At 55.4% G+C, this 21,521-nt stretch overlaps 1 protein-coding gene across 3 annotated transcripts in view; it reads left to right on the top strand.

Moving 5' to 3' along the window:
- The window catches only part of UBE2D2 (ubiquitin conjugating enzyme E2 D2), a 45,555-nt gene extending 24,034 nt beyond the window's left edge, over window positions 1-21,521 (top strand). The window contains exons 7-8 of one of the 3 annotated variants that reach the window (XM_058848535.1): window positions 13,622-13,716; window positions 21,087-21,521. In XM_058848535.1, coding sequence (XP_058704518.1) covers window positions 13,622-13,716; window positions 21,087-21,184 — 193 coding nt within the window. In that variant the 3' untranslated portion in view covers window positions 21,185-21,521. Of the gene's footprint in view, window positions 1-1,052; window positions 2,405-13,621; window positions 13,717-14,415; window positions 14,816-21,086 lie in introns of those variants that run through there. The other 2 variants (XM_058848536.1, XM_058848537.1) reach the window with 2 other exon arrangements.

Raw genomic sequence — 21,521 nt, forward strand, 5'->3', positions numbered from 1 at the left:
TGTAAACACTTCCTACCTCACTGTTCCCTTCCAGATCTGATCAGGGAAGGGAAAATAGCCCACAAGTTTGCTTCCTCTGCTGCATATTTGAGGAGCAACACATGTTTGGCGACACAATCAACTGATTATCTGAACTTTTTTAAGTGTGCAGAACTCCCTCCTATTTTTTCTGAAAATAAGGAAATAAATTTTGGGTTTAAACAGAAGGACTTGCTCCTTGGGTAGTCTCTGAGCAGTGATACGAAGGAGAGTTGGTTATGAATGGATTGTCAGATTGTTTAAGCCAAAGAACATTGTCTACAGATTAAATTCCAGCACCAAACCAGCTTGGTGTACATAGCTATAGGAAACTTCAGGCTGTGTCTTACCCTACAAATTCTGTAGAACGTGAACAGCTTGTCAGAGAGAAGCTAATCACACAACTGCTTTGTTTTACACAAGTACCCTGAGCTCCCTCGGGCTGTAAAGGGTATTTGGGTGCAGCAGCTACAGATTTCTTGGGAATTGAATTATATTGTGCCTTCAGAATAAAAAGATTCTGATGGACAAATCATTGTGTCCTGACAGTCACCAAAACAGCCAAATGGGTAGGAAGAAATGAGGCTGTTGGGGTTTAGCAGATAAGTTGATGGCAGGTACTGGGCCTAACTTTGCAGGGAAGCAGGAGATGGGGGACCACATTTATCTGTTTTCCAGAATGACCAAGTGAAACCCTCCAGTAAGAGTTTCCCCAGGGACACAGCAGATGGGGCTGGGGGAGGCACAGATAAAGCCTTCCTGAAAATCCTTTCCCCTCATCCCTGTTCAAGCTCAGTTTTGTGCCTCCAGTCACAAAGATCTTGTATTCCTGTTGTAAATACGACCAGGTACTTCTTTTCCATGAAGCACTGTGGGCTTTCTTGTTTCCCCTGTTTACTTAATGTTTAATTTTGCTCTTAAATTTTCCAAATTGATGGTAGTATTCTGATTTCATGCCATGTGTAGACTAGAGGGCTGGAGCTGAAATGCTGGGCAGATGCCATGTTAAGTAAATCCTCTTTTTATACATACAGGTACAACAGAATAGCTCGGGAATGGACTCAGAAGTATGCGATGTAATTAAAGAAATTATTGGATAACCTCTACAAATAAAGATAGGGGAACTCTGAAAGAGAAAGTCCTTTTGATTTCCATTTGACTGCTTTCTATGAGCCCACGCCTCATCTTCCCCTGTGCACATGTTTACCTGATACAGCAGTGCTGCGTGTTGTACATACTTGGAACAACAAACTAGAAATACTGTATTTCCCCGTACCAACATTGACTCCTAGCAGAGAAGTGTGTGTGTGAAAAGCTGGTTCTTCAGTCATAACTTTGTGAGCCTAAAAGCATTCCTTGCTGAGTTAAATTAGGAAATCAAATGGGAATGGGGAGAGTTCTGGTGGGTTTCAGATTTTCTAGGGACAGTGTTGCCGATCCATGAAGGATTTTAAGTGGAATCCTTTTAAACTCATAACAGTTATGAAAAGCAAGGTGAAGAACTTGAAGCTGTTTCTGTATTCATTTTATTCTGAAGGACCTACACCTTAGGTAAATGTTATGACCAATGAGAAACTGTACCCACATCCTGTGTTTAAGGTCTAAGTTTAACCGGTCACCATTTAAATGGATTGGAGCTATTAGTGCATCAAGTGATGTTGATTTGTTTCAACTCTCTCCCTCCCTTCATACTTTTTTTGGTTTGTATGTGGTTTCTCAGTTAATACCTAGCTAATAGCTCTTATTTTTTCTTAAGTTTTTTAACTGCTTAGGTCTTTCTGGATGTAAGGGTAAAAAAAAAAAAAAATCCATATGACAGAAAACTTGTGTGTATTTAAAGACCCAACTGCTCCCCTGGAGCTTGTACGTTCAAGAATGAATTAATCTGTGTAATAAACTGATTACTACAGTCATTACATATAACTTTGTGTGAATAGGCTTTTAATTTTCAGAGCAGTTTGTTACAGGCTTAAACTAACGGTGGATTTCTCTAAAAAAACTTTTTGGGCTGAAGTCGTGAAGCAGCTTGGTTTGCATCACACAAGGCACCTGAAGAGGCAAACAGGAGCTTGAGCACTTAGATGAAATCAGGATGTGTAGTGTGCCAGGAACTTGACTGTTAAACCAAATAAGCAGTTTACTAAATGCGAATCAGAGTGACATTTTACAAAGCCTGATGGTATTACTCCCACTTGCATGGGACCTAACACAATGCATATGTACTGTAGGTAAGTGAAACCTTATGTAACTAAAAAAAATGGATGTAAAAGGGTAAAAAAAAGAAAAAACCTACCAAACACATCAGCACAAACTTTCATAAAATGTAGCTTTTACATAATTACTTTGCACTAAACATTTGCAAATGTTCATACAGTTTTAAATTGTACTTGTATGTGTCTTTTTTTTTTCTTTTTTTTTTTTTTTTTTTTTTTTGGAACAAAGTCTTCACTTGAATCTAGTGAAAAAAAAAATGTAGTTTGAAACTTTTCTTTGTATACAAGTGTATTTGCCAGCATCGTTGGTGTGACAGTAGGTGAGTCTGCAAGTTTATCTCCTCTTAGTAGAATTGTAACCCAAGCCATCGGGCAGGAGAGGCTGGAGCCGCTGGCTCTCCGGCCACAGGGTCTGTCCCAGCCATTCCCAAATGCATCTTGACACTCTTGCACAAACGAGGAATAAATGTCCACTGCTTTTGGTCTAAATCTGTTCCTCTTGTGTCATCTCTCGCTGTCCTGGTGGTGCAGTGCTGGGCAGGTGTGAGCCCTCCTGCAGGGAGCTGTGTCCCTCTCCAGAGGCACGAGGACCCTGCAGGTCTGGGGACGGAGCAGAGCTTCCCTGGAGAGGGAAGGGAGCCCGTGGCCACGTGTCCTGGCTGAGGGACACTGGAGGGTCACAGGGGAAGGGGAGAGATCGCTGTGCAGGGCTGCAAAGCTCGGGTGGTCACCTGAAAGTCACGGCACTCGTGGTATCCACCGGGTGTTGGTGTCTGGACTGTCTGGGAAGCAGCCTGTGGCCCTGGGTAACACCTGTGGCATCAAAACTGGAGTGTAAGCTGGTGGCTGCTGGTGTGGCTGGGCTTTGTGCCAGCCTGGATCTGTGGCCTTGCCTTTCCTGAGCTGTTGAGCTCCTGCTGGACTCTCCAATACACCTCGGCCATGGTGGAGTTGCCCTCCCGTGTTTTTCCGTGGGGTCACAGGGAAAGGGTTGCACTGATTGTGTTTGGGCGGGTTCTCTTTAACTGCTTTGCAACTGAGCCACCCAGGAATGGTTTCTGTGGCAGATCTGGCTGCTTTTGGAAATTGGCAGTTTCTGGAAGAGAGCAGAGACTGTATGGGGGGAGAGACACAGAGAGGAGGAAGCAGTGACAGCTGAGGGAACTGAGGATGATTTCTCATTCTGGTGGGGCAGGAGCCACAAACACGAGGTGACGAGACATTAACAAGCCACACATGCATTGAAACAGTCCCGAACCTGTAACAGCTTCAGCTTGGAGTATGCATCAACACACCTGCTCGTGTTGGGATGAGCTTGTTTGCAGTTAAACAGTTCTGAACTTTTCTGAACATGCTGTTGGCATGACCACAGTTGTGTGGTAAAAGCAGGTGTGGTATGTTTGACATGGGAGGATGTGTTCTGTATGCCTCCTGTGGGTTGGCCATTTGTTATTGAGGGTTGTACTGCGAGTTAGGTGGAGGAGCCCTTAACGTTTAACTGAAAACCTGACCCAGCTTAGCTGGTTTTGGGACTAGAATCTTGCTTCTTTGAAGCTGTGCATTGAGTATGTTCTAATGTCAAACAGCACATGAGGCCAGGGTCATTACCTTTCTAGGAATCCTGAGCCTATCATCTCATCAACCTTTTCCATCCCTGTCCAGTTTTGTTACCTTGGTTTAGTAATTAAGTTGCCTGATTCCTTTGCATGGCTTTCTTTGTGCTGGGCTTTCTGTGGATGTAGATTGTTCCTGCAATTCCCTTTTTGCCTGTTGTGTGCTAAGTGTGTTTTATTTAAAAATAGTGCTGGGCTGCTTAGAACCCCCCAGCTCTGGCAGCAAAGCTGGAACACTGTGCCTGGATACATTTCTTGTGCTCATCAGTGCCTGTCCAGTGCTCAGAGTGACCCAGAGGAGGAATGTGATCCATGTATTTTGGAACCTCTCTTGGCTCAGCACTGAGCAGCCACTTGTCAGTGTGCAGGAGCTGGCTTAAACATTCCTGTGGCTCAAAGCCCAACCTCTCTGGACCTGCAGGCTGGGATGGAGCTGATCCTGGGAAGTGCTGGAGACCTGATTACTGTGCTTGAAACACCCAACTTGTCCTGTGGTGGGATGTGCTGCTGCATTTGTCATAGCTTTTGGGTAAGGCAAGAGGGATTTTTTAATTTAGTTATTATCATGTTATCCTAGTGCTTCCAAGTAAGCTGCATCCTGAAGTGTCCTCATACTTTTCAGTCTGCATCCATCAAATGATGCATGGGAAAACCAGCAGGGCTGTGTTGGATTTGATCTTGTGTCCTCAGTAAGTGTAGCAAACTGTTCCCTGTCCCATGCCTCTGAGGGTCTGTCCTGATGTGTGGCAGCTGTGGATGCAGACACCAGTGCCTGGTTTTTTGACAGTCTTGGTCATCTTCAGCAGCAAAACATCTCTAGAGCTGCTCTTGTTGCCAGTTCTGATGTCCAGGAGAAGGTGAGAATCCCAAGGGAAGCTCTGCCCACTGAAAGGTGAATTTCTTTGTGCCTGAGCAGCTCTTTCTGGGGGGAGCAAGGCAGGAGACCCGGGGCTGTGGGAGGTGGCGAAACTGCTGGTAGGAGTGAACGTGTCACCTTGCTCTAAAGAAACAGGATAACAAACCACCTCTGAATGTGCTCAGCACTCCCATTCCAGGTGGAGGAGCCCTTGGCTAAGGCTCCAGACATGCCAGTGCATCCAGGCAGAGCTTGGAAGTCACCTCCTGGGAGAATAAAAGCCTGGAGGTGTATCTGAGTGGCAGGAAGGCTGTCCCCATTAAATACAGAATCTCAGAAAAGTCTTCTCATCCTGGCAGCATCAGGGAAGCCTCCCTCGTTCTCCTGCAGGTCGCTGGAATGGAGTTTCATCCCCACAGTTACTGCTTCCTTCCATTCCGTGGCTCTTTGGGTAGGCTTGGAGCAAAAAGCTGCAGATCTCAGTTGCTGGGGTTTGGCAAACACGGTTTCCTACAAGGAATGCACAGGGAAAAGAGCATTGAGGGTGTCTGGAAGGTTAAAAGCAGGACAAATCCTGCTGTGCATGGGGGCAAACCCTGTGTGAGTGACTGCACTTGGAGGCTCCAGGAGGGATCCCTGCAGCTGATCCTCACTGCCCCTCCCTCATCTGGAAGTGTGTGTGACTAGATCCATGCTAACACTGTCTGTACTCTTGTATTGTGTTGCAATTTGATCACCATTAAATAATTCCCTTAAACTCTCTGGCTTGCTTGCTTTTATTTATTTTTTTTTATTTATTTATTTTTTTTTTTCTTTGCTTTACCTGTGCCTTCTGCCCATTTACTTTGGCTCATGTGGCTTCTTTTCCTCTTGTGGCTGCTCTGTCCCTCCTCCCTGAGGCTCCAGTCTTGCCCTGTCCCTCTCTCAACTATCTCTAGTCACCTTCATTGTGTTTTTTAAGCTTCCTGCAGAGGCTGGCTTGCTCTGACCACAGGCACTGATTTCTGGGTGACTTGGAGTGGCCTGGGGGTTGTTTGTCTGTCTTCATGCAGAAATCCCTATGATCTCACCAAGCCCAACACTGTCCCCTTCCTTTTTGGAAGCTGTGACTTGATAAAGTTTGTTGGTGCTCTGATTTGATCATGAGCTGTCTGCAGCACCCCAGTCCCTGATCCACTTGAGAAGAGCTGGGGTCAGCTCTGGAGCCAGAGCACACGGCACGTGGGGTGCTGGGGGAAGCTGGAGCTGTTGGGTCCCACAGCTCATGGCTTTCTCTTCCCTGGATTTGGCACCCACAGGTTCTATTTTATTGTGTTTCTGCCTCTCCGTGTCCACAGAGAGCCCTTCCCTGTGTGAGAAGATTTTGTTTTTATTGTTTAGTCAGGTGAAACCACCTCGGGGCGAGTGGGGGTTGGGTGTATTTACCATTCTTGTCCTTTCATGAGCAAATCTGTTTGTTGCTCAACTCTAAACATTTCTTAGGGTAGGAAGAGCAAGTTGTTGGGGTATAGATAAAAAAGGCATTTTGAGTGAGCAGTGAATTGGCGTCCTGAAGCCACAAGCACCATACCCCAACTTCTCTCTTCCCAGTGTCTGTGGTCCCTGTGTCCAGCTGAAGCTGTGTGGTCCTGCCCTGGCCCAGCCCCAGCTGCTGGAGGTGGCTTGGGAGACACATCCTGCTCTGCTGCTGGCAGTGGAGGAGGCATCTGAGCTGGCCAGGCTGGGAGAAAGGAACAAGCTGGCCTTGGGCCACCACAGCTGGGAACAAGTGCCCAGTGTTCTAAAGAGGGGGGAGCATTAATTCCTTGTTCTGAGGGAGCAAAGGTAGCCATGCAGTGTCTGCTGCAGAGCTTTCTGGCTGCCTTAAGCAAAACTGGTGTTCTGTGTCTTAAACCCTCCCCTTGCTCCCCCCTGAGGCACCCGAGGCAGTTGTGCTGTTTGGGAGGTTTGATTCCTTTCCTTGTGGCTATTCTTGGGTCAGTGTTTAGCAAGTTTTGCTGAAACAACCTCCCCTACAGCTTGGGATGGTGATTGTTTTTCTGTCCCCTGACCTGGAGCTCCGTGAGTTGCTGCAGTGCTGCTGTCTGGGGCTCTTTGGGAGGTCTGTGCGTGGCCAGTTCAGCATGGGGAGCAGGAATTCTGCAGGCCATCAGGCAAACAGAGTTGTTTGGGTTGGAAAACCCCATAAGAACGAGTCCAGCAGTTCCCCCAGCACTGCCAAGGCCACCACTAAGCCATGTCCCAAAGTGCCACATCCATAGATCTTTTGACCACCTCCAGGGGTGGTGACTCCACCACAGCCCTGGGCATCGTGTGCCAATGCCTGACCAGCCTTTCAGTGAAGACCTTTTCTCTAATATCCGACCTAAACCTCCCCTGACACAACTTGAGGCTGTTTCCTCTTGTCACTTGGGAGAAGAGGCTGACCCCCACATGGTTCAAACCTCCTGCCACAGAGTTGCAGAGAGCAGAGGAGTAACTTGGTGTCACCATAGCTTCCAGGAGAGGATCATTGTACTTTTAACTTACACTTGGCTGTCACCTGCACAGCTGCAGGAAGGATGTTCCCACATTTCTGATCCTCTGATGAACCCTGTGCACAGCTTCCCTTATTTATCCCCTCCTTTTTACCCCCGTTGCTTGACACTGTGTGGGATAACAAAGTCAGGAGAACAAGTGGAATGGAGCAGTCGGTGAGGATGTGTGAGCAGGGTGATGCAGTGAGGTGACAGCAGTTCCTGGATGTTCTTGTGCCCAAGCTCACCTGCAGATATAAAGGTGTGTGTGAGATAAAGCCCAGCCATGGCAGCTTGGGCCAGGTGAGCTTCAGCTGTGTGTTGATCCTGTTGAGTCAGAGATGGGATTGACCTTGCTGGATTTACCACTTCAATAAAGCTCCGTGGGAGTTTTCTCCTGTTGGAACCCTAAATACCAACATAAAGTACTCAGGTTCCAGCTTACAATGCTTGGAAAACACTGATGGAAAAGCTGTAGGAACTTCTCCAGATCCATGCTGGACGCTTCATGGGAGGATGGGCTTTTGCCAAGTAGGGTTTGTTGGGTTTGTTGTGGGGTAACTGTTCAAATCAGAGAATCATATAGGCTGGAAAAGATCTCAGAGATCATCAAGTCCAAGTGCTGCAGTCTGAGCTGACATAGGACAGGTAAGCACAGACTCTCTGTATTTAAATGCTAAAATCTCCCCTTATGTCAAATCCCACCTTGGTCCAGTAACTCCACTCCAAAATGCCTCTAAGGCACCCAGCAGGAAAGGCTGAGGGTTTTTGGAAAGGGATAATGACACAGCCCAGCCCCAGGGAGGAGCAGATGGGGCAGACCTGGGAGCAGCTCCCACCAGCAGTGCCTGGAGCCCAGAGCTGAGGGAAGGTGTCCTGTGTGGGAATCACCTGGGATGAGCCTCTGGAAAGTGCTGCTGAGGCCCTTTTGGTACAAAACGAATGGGGCTTTGCAATGGGATTGAACCTCCCCTGCTCTGACTCCTCTCATGCACCCTGAGGGGTGACTTGCATCACATCTCCATGAACTGAAAGAAAATTCCAACTGTCCAGCCCATTCCTGTGTTTTCCTGTTGTCTTTTCCCTATTTCTCCTGGCAAAGTTGTCTCCCTGCCAGGCCATGTCTGTCCCAGCCCTGCATTAGCAGCATTTGAGCACCGAATCCTCTTGGTTAAGCCCTCGGCTGTGTAGCCACTGTAAACTTCTGGGTGTTTCTAGGTTTGGGGTTTTTTCCTGGCTCTGCCTACCAGCCTGTGCCATTCCCTTTGTCTGGGAATTTTGTGGAAGAGGAACTGGAGCTGGTTCTGAGACCCAGAATCCCCAAACCTCTCAGTGTAAGGGATCTGCTGAATCCATGTCCCTTTCCTCAAGCCCGAGCCAAGCCTGCCCCTGAAGTGAAACTGCCAGACCCAGAAACTCTTTCCAAAGAGAATCCATCCCTCCTGCCTTTGGGGACTGCTGGAAGCTCCAGGATTTCTCCAGGAGGCAGCAAGAATGGACCCATGGAAAGGCCAGGGTCTGAGACAGAGCTGCAGAGGCCTTTGCTGAGCTGCTGGAAGAGCTGGGGCTGGAATCCCACCAGCCACGTTCCTGTGCTGGCCCTGGAGCTCACAGCCCCCTCCATCTCCCTCAGAGCCCCGCCAGGCAGGAGTGTTGTATCCTGCTTGCCTGTGGGTTTTTCCAGGAGGAGGGATGCTGGGGAATCTGTTTACAGGCAGCTGCCTGCAGTGGGCAGGGCAGGGATGCTGCTCCAAGCAGGGATGTGGCACCCTGGGCACTGTCCCCTTCACCAAGGGCTGTGGGGAGGCTGCAAGGGACCCCTTGAGTGCTGGGGGGTCACAGGGCAGAATTTCCCCCTGTAGCTGTGCTGCTGGGGAAACAAGGGCATGGGAATTGTAGTCACAGACTGAGCTGGAAGGGTCCTTAAAGCTCCTCATGGGAGGGGTGGGCTGGGATGGCCAGGGGAGAAGCAGCTGGACCTCCATGGGGAAGCGTTTATCACTCAGGTGTGATTTGTAAGGTCAGCTTTGGGTTTTCCAGCTGGGAGTGGAGCTGGGCACAGGGAGAATCCCGAGCCGGGAGCAGGGGGAAGGTGAGGACAAGCAGAAGGAGGCCGAGGGACAGCGGGGTCTCCTCTCTTCCTTCAGTCAGTGTGGATAAAAAAACACAGCTGAAAAGAGGAAATATTCCCTCAGAAGGGCCCGAATTAGGAATTACCCGCAGCCCGGGGGGTCCCTCTTCCCGGCGCCCTCGTCCCGGGGCGCGGCGGCCGCTCCGCTCCCCGCGGCCGGGCGAGGGCAGCAGAGGCCGGGAAGCGACCGGGCCGGGGATGGGATGGGAATGGGATGGGGATGGGGATCCCCCGTTCCCCCCGCACCCCGCACTGCCAGCAGGGCACGGCACCGCCAGCACCGGCATTTAGGAACCTGCTCTCATTAGCAGTAATAAAACTAGTTGTTACTTCTAGTTTTTATTATTATCGTTGGAAGCCCGTGAACCCCGAGTAGAGAAGATGTGCTCCGCGATGCTCCAGCCCCCAAATCCCGCCCCAAGTGTCTCCTGCAGACACAAAGGGCTTGTCCTGCTGCTGTGTCTGCTCAGCATCCTCTGGGAAACCCACGGAGCAGGACAGGGCAGAGCTGGGGGTGCCCCCAGCACAGGGGACATGGGACATCACCTTATTGCTGTCCCCTCTTGCAGGAGTAGGATGGGAGATGCTGGACCTGCCCAGCACCCCCTGTCCGGCAGGGGCACCCCCAGCCTGGCCACCCCCTCCCTGGTCCCAGCTGGAGGAGGCACCTCGGGGCTGCACGGTGCCAGGCTGGGGTTCACCCCCCTGGAACCCTCAGAGCTCCACCGAGGAGCTCCGGGCACAGGGGCTGTCCCAGCCCTGGCTGCCCCGATGTGCCACAGCCGGGCTGATCTCGGGGTGCCCCCGGCTCCAGCTCCCTCCTCCCCGGCCTGGCTCGCTCCGTGTCCTGCCATCTTGCGCCTGTGAATAATTCACCGTCCCTGTCCCCGTTGTTTCCTTGCAGGTATTTATAGCCCGTGATCACGTCTCCTTGGAGGCAGCTCGCTCCGCCGCCGTGTAAATTTAGCTCCCGTCGTCTCTCACATGTCATGCCCTCCAGCCCTTGCGGGAGCCCTTCCATGCGGCTCCTTTCCGGCAGGGCCCGAGCCCCCACGTTCCCCTCCAGGGCTGGCGGAGCCCTCTGGGCAGCCGTGCTGGGGATGCCGTGCCCGGTGTCCCTGTCCCTGTCCCTGTCCTGTCCCTGCCCGCCGGGCCAGCTCAGCTTCCCTCCGGCAGCTGCGCGGGGCCACCGAGCGCTTCAGCTGCTGCGGCGCGGGGGATGCTTTGAAATTCCTGGGCTGCCATCTGTGCTATGCAAATCCCCCAATCTGAAGGCTGCGTGTGGACCCGCTTCCGGAGCCGGCCGTGGAGCTGTTATTATCCCGCTCCTCCTTCCAGCGGCACATTCGGAGGAGCAGAAACCTCACCCTTGACACCCAGCCCTTGGCTCTGCCCGAGCTGGGCCGTGGGATGAGGAGGGAGCGGGGCAGCTCCGGGCTGGGGGACCCGGCTGTTTCGCGAGGTCACCCGGGAGTCCCCAGGGCGCTCGGTGTGGCTGCCGGTGTCACGGTACCCCTGTCCTCACTGAGGAACGGAGCCAGGGCCGGGAGCTGAGCGCACAGGCTGCCTGTGCCGGGCACAGGGGGCTCCGAGGATGGACCGAGCCCACCCAGCCACTGGGACTGCCGATGGAGCAGGGTCCCCGGAGCGGGAATGCGGCAGGAGCAGTGCCCATGTCCCCGGCACAGCGTGTGCATCCCCCGCAGGGCCCAGCTGCTCCCACAGCACCCCCACCCCAGGGACCCTGTCCCCACCAGCCCGGCGCCTGCATGAGCCACACAGACACCAAACAGGCAGGGGAAACACCCTGCCCCACTCCCCACCCTGGTGCTGCTGTGCAAACACCCCCTGAGCTGCCCCAGCTTCTCCCCGAAGTCCCCTGAGCGGTGCTGGGGGGCTGAGGCTGCAGCCAGGGGTGCAGGAGGGGCCCCCATCCCCAGCACAGCTCCGTGCTCTTTAAACGCCGATCCGCTGGGAAGGTGGCAGCGGCTCCCTGGGGTGCCGAGGGAAGCGGGGGGCTCGTTTGGCAGCACGGGGTAATTAATGAGCATCCTGCGCTGCTCCCCGCTGTGCTCCATCCCCCCAGGACCCCTCGGCCGGCAGCGGGCACCGCCTGCTCCTGCCGGCGCTGGGGGCCGGGGGACCTGGCGGCACGGGGCCTCGTTAATATTTTAGGAGCTCTTTTGTCCGCAGGGGATGGGGAGGCTCGTTCGCAATCGCCTTTCATCTCCGTGAGGCCTCCGCTCGGCTCCAGCCTCTTATCTGCCGCCTCCTCGCTGCTTCGCTGCAGCTTGTTATGGGGCTCGGGTTGTTGTTTTTCTCCCTGGGAAGGGTTGGAAAAAAAGCCTGGCTGCTCTTGGCCAAAGGGCATCCGCCAGCCGCGCTGGCGGCAGCTGCTGGAGCATCCCCGCACGGCTCCTGCCTGCCTGCTGCCGTCCCTGCGCCTCCTGCTCGGGGCTGCGGCCCTGCCCAGGCCCGGCTGTGCCAAGAGCTGGGGCTGGAGCGGCCCTGGGGCTCCTGGGGAGGGATCGGGGCGGCTGCTGAGCCTGGGGCCCTGTGGTGGCAGGGAGAGGGGGGCTGTGTGTGTGTGTGAGTGTGTGTGTGCACTGTGTGTGTGTGTGTGTGTGTGTGTGTGTGCACTGTGTGTGTGTGTGTGTGTGTCTGTATCTGTGTGAGTCTCTGTGTGTGTGTGTGTGTGTGTGTGTGCACTGTGTGTGTGTGAGAGTGTGTGTGTGTGTGTGTCAGTGTGTGTGTGAGTCTCTGTGTGTGTGTGTGTGTGTGTGTTTGTGTGTGTGTTTGTGTGTGTGTTTGTGTGTGTGTGTGTGTGTGTGTCAGTGTGTCTGTGTGTGTGTGTGTGTGTGTGTGTGTGTGAGTGTGTGTGTCTGTGTGTGTGTGTCTGTGTGTGTGTGTGAGTGTGTGTGTGTGTGTGTGTGTGTCAGTGTGTCTGTGTGTGTGTGTGTGTCAGTGTGTGTGTGCACTGTGTGTGTGTGTGTCAGTGTGTGTGCACTGTGTGTGTGTGTCTGTATCTGTGTGAGTCTCTGTGTGTGTGTGTTTGTGTGTCTCTGTGTGTTTGTGTGTGTGTGTGTGTGTGTCAGTGTGTCTGTGTGTGTGTGAGTCTCTGTGTGTGTGTGTTTGTGTGTGTGTGTGTCAGTGTGTGTGTGCACTGCCTGCCTGTGCCACGGGCACACCTGGAGACCCCCAAGGGCTGTGCCAAGGGCTCCATGGATCCGCTGAAATGCCAATTCCTCTGGGGGATGCCCGGTATGGACATGAAAAACCAGCCCTGGTTCCTCCTGGCTGGGAAGGGCCAGAGCCAAGGTGCAGAGCTGGGCTGGTGTGAGGAGGAAGAGGGTGATGAAGGACAAAGTACTTGGAGGGGGAAACAGGAGCTGAGCTGCATTTTCGCTCCCCCTCTGAGCTGGGGAGGGTAAGCAAAATTGGGAGAGCAGAGGGTGCCCTGGGAAGAGGTCTGGCTCAGCCCTGGGGCTTTAATTGTCTCTAGGTCCTCCCTTGGGCCTCTCCTTCATCCTCCCCTTGCTCCTCTTGCCCTCTTGGCACTGTCTCACTGGCCCCAGGTCCCAGACTCGTGCTCTTGGCTCCTCTTGTCCCTCCCAAGGGACATGAGCAGGTGTTGCTCATGATGTCTCTTCTCCAGTGATGGTCCCAGCTGACTGAGAGGAGCCAGCTCAGGGTCCCTGCTTGGGGTTCTTGGGGGTCTCCAGGTGACCCCCCACGCACACACAGGCTCTCCTGGGGACTGTGCTGCCTTTCTCTTTGTTTCTCTCCATCCCCTGTGCCACAGAGGGCTGAGGCAACAGGACTCACCTTGTCCTGGAAAAAACCCACCCCCGTGCCCGGCCACCTCCAGGTCTGGGCACAGCCCTGGCAATGACAAGACGAGCCAGTCCCACCAGAGCTGAACCCATCTCTCCATCCCTTTGCCCAAGCAAGAGCTTGGATCCCCAGAGGAAATGTGGCTGAAGGCCTTCGGGAGACTTTTCCAGCTGTGTTCTGCCAAGGCTGACAGCTTCTTCCCATGGGAAGGTCCTTCCCCATCACCCCGCGATGCACGACAGGGTTCAAAGCTCCTTCACTGCACACCCCAGCTGCAGGCACACCAGGACACTGCTGCTGTCCCCCGGGGGGGTGGCATCTTCCTGGCACTGCCACTGCTGCCAGGTCACCCCAGCTGGCGATCCAGGCTCGGGGACCTCAGGGAGGGCTGACGCCTGCGCTCAGGAAGGCGGTGAGCTCACGGGTTTAATTTTCTCAAGGCTTCGTTCGGCTCTGACATGTGATCCTCGCTACAGGAAGGACGCGGCGAATGCGTCGTCCCCCGGGGCTGCCTGGCTCGACCTTGTGGGAAGAGGTAAGAGCACAGCATGGCTTTTCCGCCCCACTGGTGTCGCTTCCAACAGCAATTTAATATCTCCCTGATAACCCAGGCCGAGTTTCAGGCACCGTTAAAAAAAATAAAGCATCTGCTGATAAAAGTCGATGTCCTCAGTTGAAATCCCCGGTGTGGGTCTGCATGGCTGGCCCCACGCTGCAGCTGTCCATCTCCAGCTCCACACTTACCCCTGTCCTCTGGCAGGACCCTGATGCCCTCCTGGAGAGGACAGAGGGACCATGGGGACTCTCAGTGCAGGGACTGTCACCCCTGGGCTCTGTGCCCAGTGGAGGGGGAACGTTCACAGCCCCATCTGGGACACACTGGGAGCTGTGGCAGCTCCATCGCACCCCATGGCAAAGCTGCCATCACTGCCCCCCTTCCCTCCCAGCATCCCGGGCATCCCCCCGTGGTCCCACCCACGGGGCAGATGTACAAAGGCTGTCCCCAGCCGAGGGAAGGTCTGGGACGCTCCCTTTGGGTGTGCACAGGCTCCTTGCAGTGGACCAGCAGGGGCTGCAGGGGCTGGGGCTCACTTTGGATGGAGCAGGACTGGGGATGGGCTCAGCCCTCAAGGCCGGTCTGGCCATGCACCTTTCTCCAGGTGCAGGTCTCTGCTCCTGGCTCCATGAGCTCGCTTTCCTGGTTCCACTTGGTTTCCCCAATTCGATTTTCCAGGCTTCTTTCCGTAGGCTCAATTCCCTGTGCTCACCTCTGTGAGCTCTCCAGCACCTCCTGAGTGGAGGTTCCTTGGGCACGGCTTGCTGGACACGGATCTCCAGGCTGGGTTCTCAGGCACACCTTGCCAGAGGTGTCTCCCAGGCTCGATGCCTCGGTGGTGGCTCCCAGCTGCTTCCCGGGGCTCTCCCCATCAGCCCGGTGCCAGCAGAGGGCCTCCCTTACCAGCACAGCACCGTCTGGAAATTATAAAACGCATTATCTATTTGGCAAAACTTTGTGCAAGGATCAGGAAAAGGGCTGGAATCCGTTCTCCTCCAGGAGACCGGAGACAGCGTGTCCCCCCCGGCTTCTGTTTTCAATGCCAGCACTCAGCCGCGTTAAAGCCGTGGGAGCGTTCGTCATTAAAATGGCAATTGTGGAGCCAGGCAATAAATTTAACATCATAAAAGGCGCTGGGAGGGTCTCGCTCATCTGTTGCTCTTCAAAGAAAGTGTTAGTTGCTTCCGAAAAAAACAAAAAATATTGGGAAGAGGCAGGTGAGAAGGGACGGGGTGGCCGCTCTCCCTGACTGCTGGGGAGCTGCGGGGAGCTCGGCCGGGCAGAATTGACCTTTTGGGGTGCCCGTGGGGCTGGGGGTGCTGGAGGAGAGCAGGTGATGGGGTTTCCTCTCCGCGTGTCGCAGTGGGATGAGCAGGGGCGAGGGGCTGTGTGGGAACATCTCCCATTCTGCAGGAGATTCCCCGTCGGGGGGGTGAGGGACAGCAGGGTGACACCGGCCAGGGCTCCCGGCTCTGTCCCGCACCCCTGCGGCGCCGCTGGGTCCCCCTGGGCTGGGGCCACCCCGCTCCTGCCGCCGATAGCCATCATCTCCCAACGCCAGGCTCCGGCCGCCGGCGTCTGCCGGCAGAATTAGCCGTCGGATTGGAACCGTTCGCTAAATAATTCAGGAGATTTCTTCCTTCTTCTTCTATTTTTTTTTTTTTCCCGAGAAAGCTGTTTTCTTTCCTTTCCTTTTTTTTTTTTTTTTTATTTTTTTTTTCCCCTTTAAGGTCGGAGTATTTTCCAGGCTGGGTTTCCATCGAGGGGGTGCGGACACGCTCAGGCAATACCGCCATGTGTTTACAGCTCAGCTCCCGGCGTTATTTAGGGATTGTAAAACCACAGCAGCTCGCTCGCTCTCTCACCCCCCCCAGCTCGCCGCAGCCAATTTTTTTTCCTCCATGCGGCTCTCGTTGCAGCGGCAAAGGTCAACCCCGCTCCTTTGAAAGCAGCACCCCCCTCCCTTATCAGATTTAGGAATCCTTGGGGGAGGTTGAAGCCGAAATGCAGGCAAAGCCAGCTGGCCGCGGTCCGGCCGGGGGGGCGGTGGGGCTGCAGGGTGGGAAGGAAGGATGGAGGTGGCGGCCGCGGGAGGAGGAGGAGGAGGAGGAGGAGGAGGAGGAGGAGGAGGAGGAGGGCGGTGGGATGAGCCCCCGCGCCCGGGCGGAGCAGCACCGACAGCGGAGAGCGAGTGAATAATGGGGGCGCAGATAATACAGCTGATTAGCGGCCGGGCTCGGCCAGGGGGAATTGGATGTGACCAAAAAATCGCTGCCGGGGTGGCTGGGGGAGCCCCACAGCGCAGGGATGGGGTGGCAGCAGAGGGGAGAGCCCTGCAGAAAAGGGCTGGGGGGCACGGAGATGCGGTGAGGACTGAGGGTCATGGGAGAAGGGTGAGCTCCGTGGAAGAGGGGTGAGGGTGTGACAGAGGGTGAGCCCATGGGACTGGACTGGGGGGTTGAATTGATGGGATGAGCTCCGTGGCAGAGACATGGGGCTCATGGTGAGGGGACAGAGCCCGTGGCCAATGTCTGGGGTCTATGGCAGGGCCCGGGAATGGATGGTCCCCTGGGATAATCTGCTCTGGGGGGACATTCCCAGCCCTCTGTCCCCCCAAACTGGGCAGCCATGGGGCACCTCAGTGAGGCTGAGCATGGCAAGAGCCCTAAGGGGTCATGGGCATCCATGGGGTGAGCAAGAGAGTGGCATTGGGGGTCCCTGGGAGAGGGAAGGAGGCAGGAGGGAGCAGAGGGACGAGGACAGAACCCAGGTGTGGGGCAGAGCTCGGACGTGGGGCAGGAGGCCCTGTCAGTGCTGTGGTGCCAGACACTCCCCTGGAGATGTTCCCTGCTGGTCCTGTCCTGGCCCAGGCACCGCTCACGCCTTCCAACTCTGCCAGCGGATGGTTTTTAATTAAAACCAGAGGATGCTGCTCCGCGCCCCGGCCCTTCAGGGATGACCACTGCTCACATCCTCCGCCTTTGGTCTTCCTGGCTGCACAGCTTGACACGGGGAGATGAAAGTCCCTCCCTGCCAAAAAAGCACCAGGAAAAAAAGGGCAGTCATAAAATCACACCGCCAAGATGTCCCCAGCTGAGGGTCCAGCGAGGTCCTGGCGACCAGGAGCCGTGGCCAGAGCTGAGCAGCAGCCCTGGGAGTGGGGCTGTTGCCTTCAGCCCTTCTAAAAATAACAGCTCCGAGCGCAGCGAGCGCCGGGCGCCTAACTGGAACCAGCTTTCCAAACTCCCAGCTGGAAGCAGCTTTAGGAGCCTGCACAAGCCTTTCTGGGAAAGAGCAATTAAAAATAGCGAGCGACTGAAAGTGCTGTCCCTGCTGCCCATCCTGCCCCTGCGTGGGGAGGACATGAACAGCCAGGTTTGGAGGGCAGGTGTTTCCCTTTGCTCAGCCTGGAAAGGCCAGCAGTGCCTAGAGATGGAGCTGGAAGGATGTCACAGAGGGGATTCAGCCTCCCTGATCCCAGGAGAAAGGGGACAGTGGGCTCAGAGCCCCCAGGGGCAGCAGCTGGGGCTATCCCAGCATTGTCACCTGCTGGTTTTGGGTGCTGGAGCCCAGAAGGGCAAAGGCCAGGCTGTCCCAGGGAGGTGTGGATAGAACAACATCCTACAGTAGGGTGGGAGGGGGATTCTGGGGACAGGTGAGGGGCTCTGAGTATCCCACATGGGCTCCAGCTCATCCACTCCCATGGGATCCAACACATCCACCCTCATGAGCTCCAGCTCTGTGGATATATGCTCTCCATCCCACCCCCTCTGGGGCTCAGCCCCATCACTCCTGTGGCTGCCCATGGCTGGGATGGGTGCTGAACCTGCCCACCCTGAGGCTGGAGATGACCCTGTGCAGGTTCAGCTGGTGACACGTGCCTGATGTCCCATGCCAGGCTCATCAGCTCTATGCCCAACCCTCCATTCCATGGCATAGAGCCTGCACCCCTACACACTGCTGCTCCCACTGCTCCCACTGCTCCTGCTGCTCCTGCTGCTCCCACTGCTCCCGCTGCTCCTGCTGCTCCTGCTGCTCCTGCTGCTCCCCAGCTCCACTCCCTTTCCCCACCACCAGCCTGCTGCCTTGGCTTGTGGGGTGCCTTGGCTGCCCCTTGGCTGGGCACCCTCCAGGCTGCTCCAGGCATCCGTGTGGTCACGCTTCCCCCAAGCCATGGGTCCCCTGCCAGCGCTTCCTTCCCCCTCCCTAATAAGAGCAAACACAGCCAGGGCAGAGCCCCCGAAACTCCCCCAGCGGCGGCTCCCCGGGCGCTCGTTTCCTCTCTGCTGCGCTCGTCTCGTTACGTCCTAATTCCCTAACGAAGGGCCATGAGAGAGGAAGTCTTGCGGAAGCCCGTCCTGGCAGCCGCCTTCCTGCTACCAGCCCGTGCTCCGGCCCCGGCAGGATGGGATTTCCTCGGGATTGGACAAGCCCTGTTTCGTGTTTTTGGTCTGGCACAAACCACGCCGCTCCTCTGCCCCTCTCGCTCACTCAGGGCCCCCCTGTTCTCCTTCCCATTTGGTATTTATCCAGGTCACGAGCAAGGATGTCCCACACCCTCCTTGAAAATGGAAATGTTCCTCTTTTCCCATGCCACCGGTGTGCTGGGGATTTCCAGGCATCCCGAGCGCTCCACGTGTGCCTCCAGCTGAGTGGCTGCCACTGGTACCCATGCCCAGATGATGGGAGAGCTGGTGCTTTGGGATTTTCTTGGGACAGCAGCTCAACAGCTGTTGTGTCCCCGTGGGTTTCCGAGCACAAAATGGGAATATCCACCACCACCACTTCTCCTTAGCAATGAACTGATGCCCCTCATCGCCCATTTTTTATCACTGCTATGGAGGGAACCTCTCCCTTTTCCTTTTCTTCCATGTTTCAGGGAGTTTCTGTATCCTTCAGCTTCCCTCACCAACTCCTTCCATCCTCTGCAGACTCCTTTTCCACCCTCACTGCATCACAACAGCTGCCAGACCCCTGATAAACGGGACAGTGGTCCATGAGTGCGGCTGTGCGAGCCCTCGGGGCTGGAGCAAGGATGGAGGAATGGTCACTGCTGAGGATGGCCAGCCCAAACAACAGATGTGCCACCACTTTTTCAGGATAAAACCCTTCCTCCACACATGGATGCACAACCAGGGGGCTTTACTGGGGGTTTTGTTTTGTTTTAGAGCCCCATCAGTGACACAGGGACAGAGCAGACAGAGCAGTGCCCACAGGTCCTGCTGCCACAGGGTTGTGTGGGTTGTGCTGGTGGGGATGGATGCAGGTGGGAGCTGGTGTGATTGGACATGTGAATAAGGGTTTGAACAGCCTAGAGGCCTCCTTAGGGCACCCTCTGGGGACATGGAGTGGGGAAACACCGGAGTGTCTGCTGCCTCACTGCCACCCTGTGATGCTGCCAGCTCAGGAGAGCTGGCAAAGCTCAGGAGAGCACAGGAATTTGTCTCTGCACTCTTTCCTGAGGAAGTTTTGCTCCTGCCAAGGGGAGTTCATTCCAGAGGATTCCCTGAGGGGATGCTCACAGGTGGCTCATGGGGAAGATAGGCAGCTCACTCAGGGCTCCACCAGGTAGGTGAAGACCAGCTCTGGAGCCCAGGAGCGATCACGAAGGGGAGATGGGGCTTCTCCCACCCCTTTGTGCTCGCTGCCTTCCCGTGCGGGGCTCGGCCCCACCAGGTGAAGGCAGGAAGGCATCAGGCAGCACAGCAGGGCTGGTGGGAGTAGCATGGTGGGGGGCCCAGCTGGTGCGTGGGCCCACGGAGAGGCTGCACAGAGAGAGGAGAAATGGGAAAACGGCTTCTTCAAAGCCCTGGGTACCACGGGAAGGCAGGAGAGGGGTGAGGCAGGGAGGGCAGAGCTCGAGGGGACCCCCTGCCCTGGGCAGGAGGGGATGGAGAGCCGGTGTTGTGGCAGGGAGCCAGCAGGAGGAAGGCAGAGCCCGTGGGGTGGATGAAGCACCAGCGGCTGAGCTGTACCAGTGACCACGGGCACTGCCAAAGGCAATGCTGGATCAGGAGCAGCATTGTCCCAGTCATTCCCCACCAAACCCCACCAACCTGGGCCCCTGAAGCCACCAACACACAGACCAACCCCTGCACCCCCTGCATCCCCCAGCCTGGGGGTGAGGTGCAGGAGGAACCTTTCCTCCTGGAGCCACCATCCTGCACTGCCCAGGGAGCTGCTGGCACCTGCCCAAGGCAGGGAAACCCGGGTGTCCCTCAGCACGGGGCGTCCAGCGCTGAGGAGACAGCCAGCCTGCCTGGGGCATGGAACGAGTCTCTCCACAAGATGACCACTGGATGATACCTTCATGTCTCCAGAGTTCCCAGCATGGCTCCTCCAGTGTGTCACCACACCTGCCTTGCTCTGAGGGTTCCTTCATGGCTTTCTGCCCGGGTCATGTCCATGAAACACTTCTCAGGATGGGCAGCTGATGGAGTGGGGATCAAGACCGGACCATAAGCTGGAATTAACCAAAAGGTTAATCATTTCCATGAGGTGCAGGGGAAAATGAATCCTCTGACCATGGGACAGAGCAGGAAAGGGCTGTGGAGGAACGGCAAGGGAGAAGGTGGCACCCTGAGAGGCGGTGGTGGGAGGTCAGAGGGGTGAAGGTACCACAAGGTGTGTTTAATTCCTGGAATGGCTTCAGCAAAGGACGCCCTGACAGCACAGCTCTGTTCCTCCCAGCTGTGCTTGTCTGCAAAACAGCCATCCCTGCTTCCCCAAAATACTTGGGAGGGCTGGAGTAGGCCAACTCCACCACCCTCATCGATGCTGCAGGGAGCCTATTTTAAGCCTTGCTAACGTAGGAGGATTAAATTTGGCTGGCTGAGACACGTCCTGCTCCCAGCTGTCCCCCAGCCTCCCCTGAGGTTGGCAGCTCTGCCGCAGGCACGGCTCACGAGGCAGGAGGCTGCCCTGGACCTCCAGGGTCGGCTGCCCTGCACAAGAGGAACCCAAAATTGGGGCATCTCCTTGGATGCAGAGACACTCAGCTCGGGCTGAGGGCAAAAACTCTTCCAGGCATTGGTGTCAACAGGTTGACCCACAGGGATGTGGTGAGAAGCACCGTGGGATGAGCTCTGGTGGTGTGGATGGGTTTGGAGCGAGCCAGGGTCTCCAGCCCCATTCTCTCCTCTACAGTGCCCTCACCCAGAGGGGCTGAGTGATGGGGGAGCCTTCTCCCCATCCTGCCATCTCCCTGCCTGCCAGGGATGTGTGCCCAGGGACTCCCATCGAGACCCACAGCCCGATTTACCCCTTGGGGCTCACAGTCCTGTCCCCTGCCCTCGCTCCCCGGCACTCCCACAGATCCCCGTCACACTCATTGTTGTATTAATTGACAGAGCACTCATTGCTGGAGGTCCTGCGGAAGAACCTCATGGAAAATTGTGTGCTGCCTGCGTGGAATTCCCCGCCTGGTGCCAACACGGTGGATGTTTAAGCGAGTGTCACACCCGGCCATCAAGGGCTGCATCACCAGCCCCGCTTTCAGCCCACACAGCCCGGGACAAACGTTTGGCCGGAGGAAATGAAGCAAGAGCTGATTTACACCTATCGGGACGGATCACCACTGACCTCCATCGCCGATTCCCGCTGCCACGGGGAGCATCACTCCACTGCTCTTCCTCCCTTTGCTCATTTGGAAGACGGGGGTAATAATCCCCATCACCTATTTGCGAGGCTGTTGTGAATTTTCATGAGCTCCCATCTGAACGGGGCTTTGAGCAGGAAAACTGCTGTATCAGCTCTAGGCAATGATAAACAATACTCAGCATTTA

Source organism: Poecile atricapillus, chromosome 13 (genome assembly GCF_030490865.1).
Source record: "Poecile atricapillus isolate bPoeAtr1 chromosome 13, bPoeAtr1.hap1, whole genome shotgun sequence".
NCBI classification, from domain to species: domain Eukaryota; kingdom Metazoa; phylum Chordata; class Aves; order Passeriformes; family Paridae; genus Poecile; species Poecile atricapillus.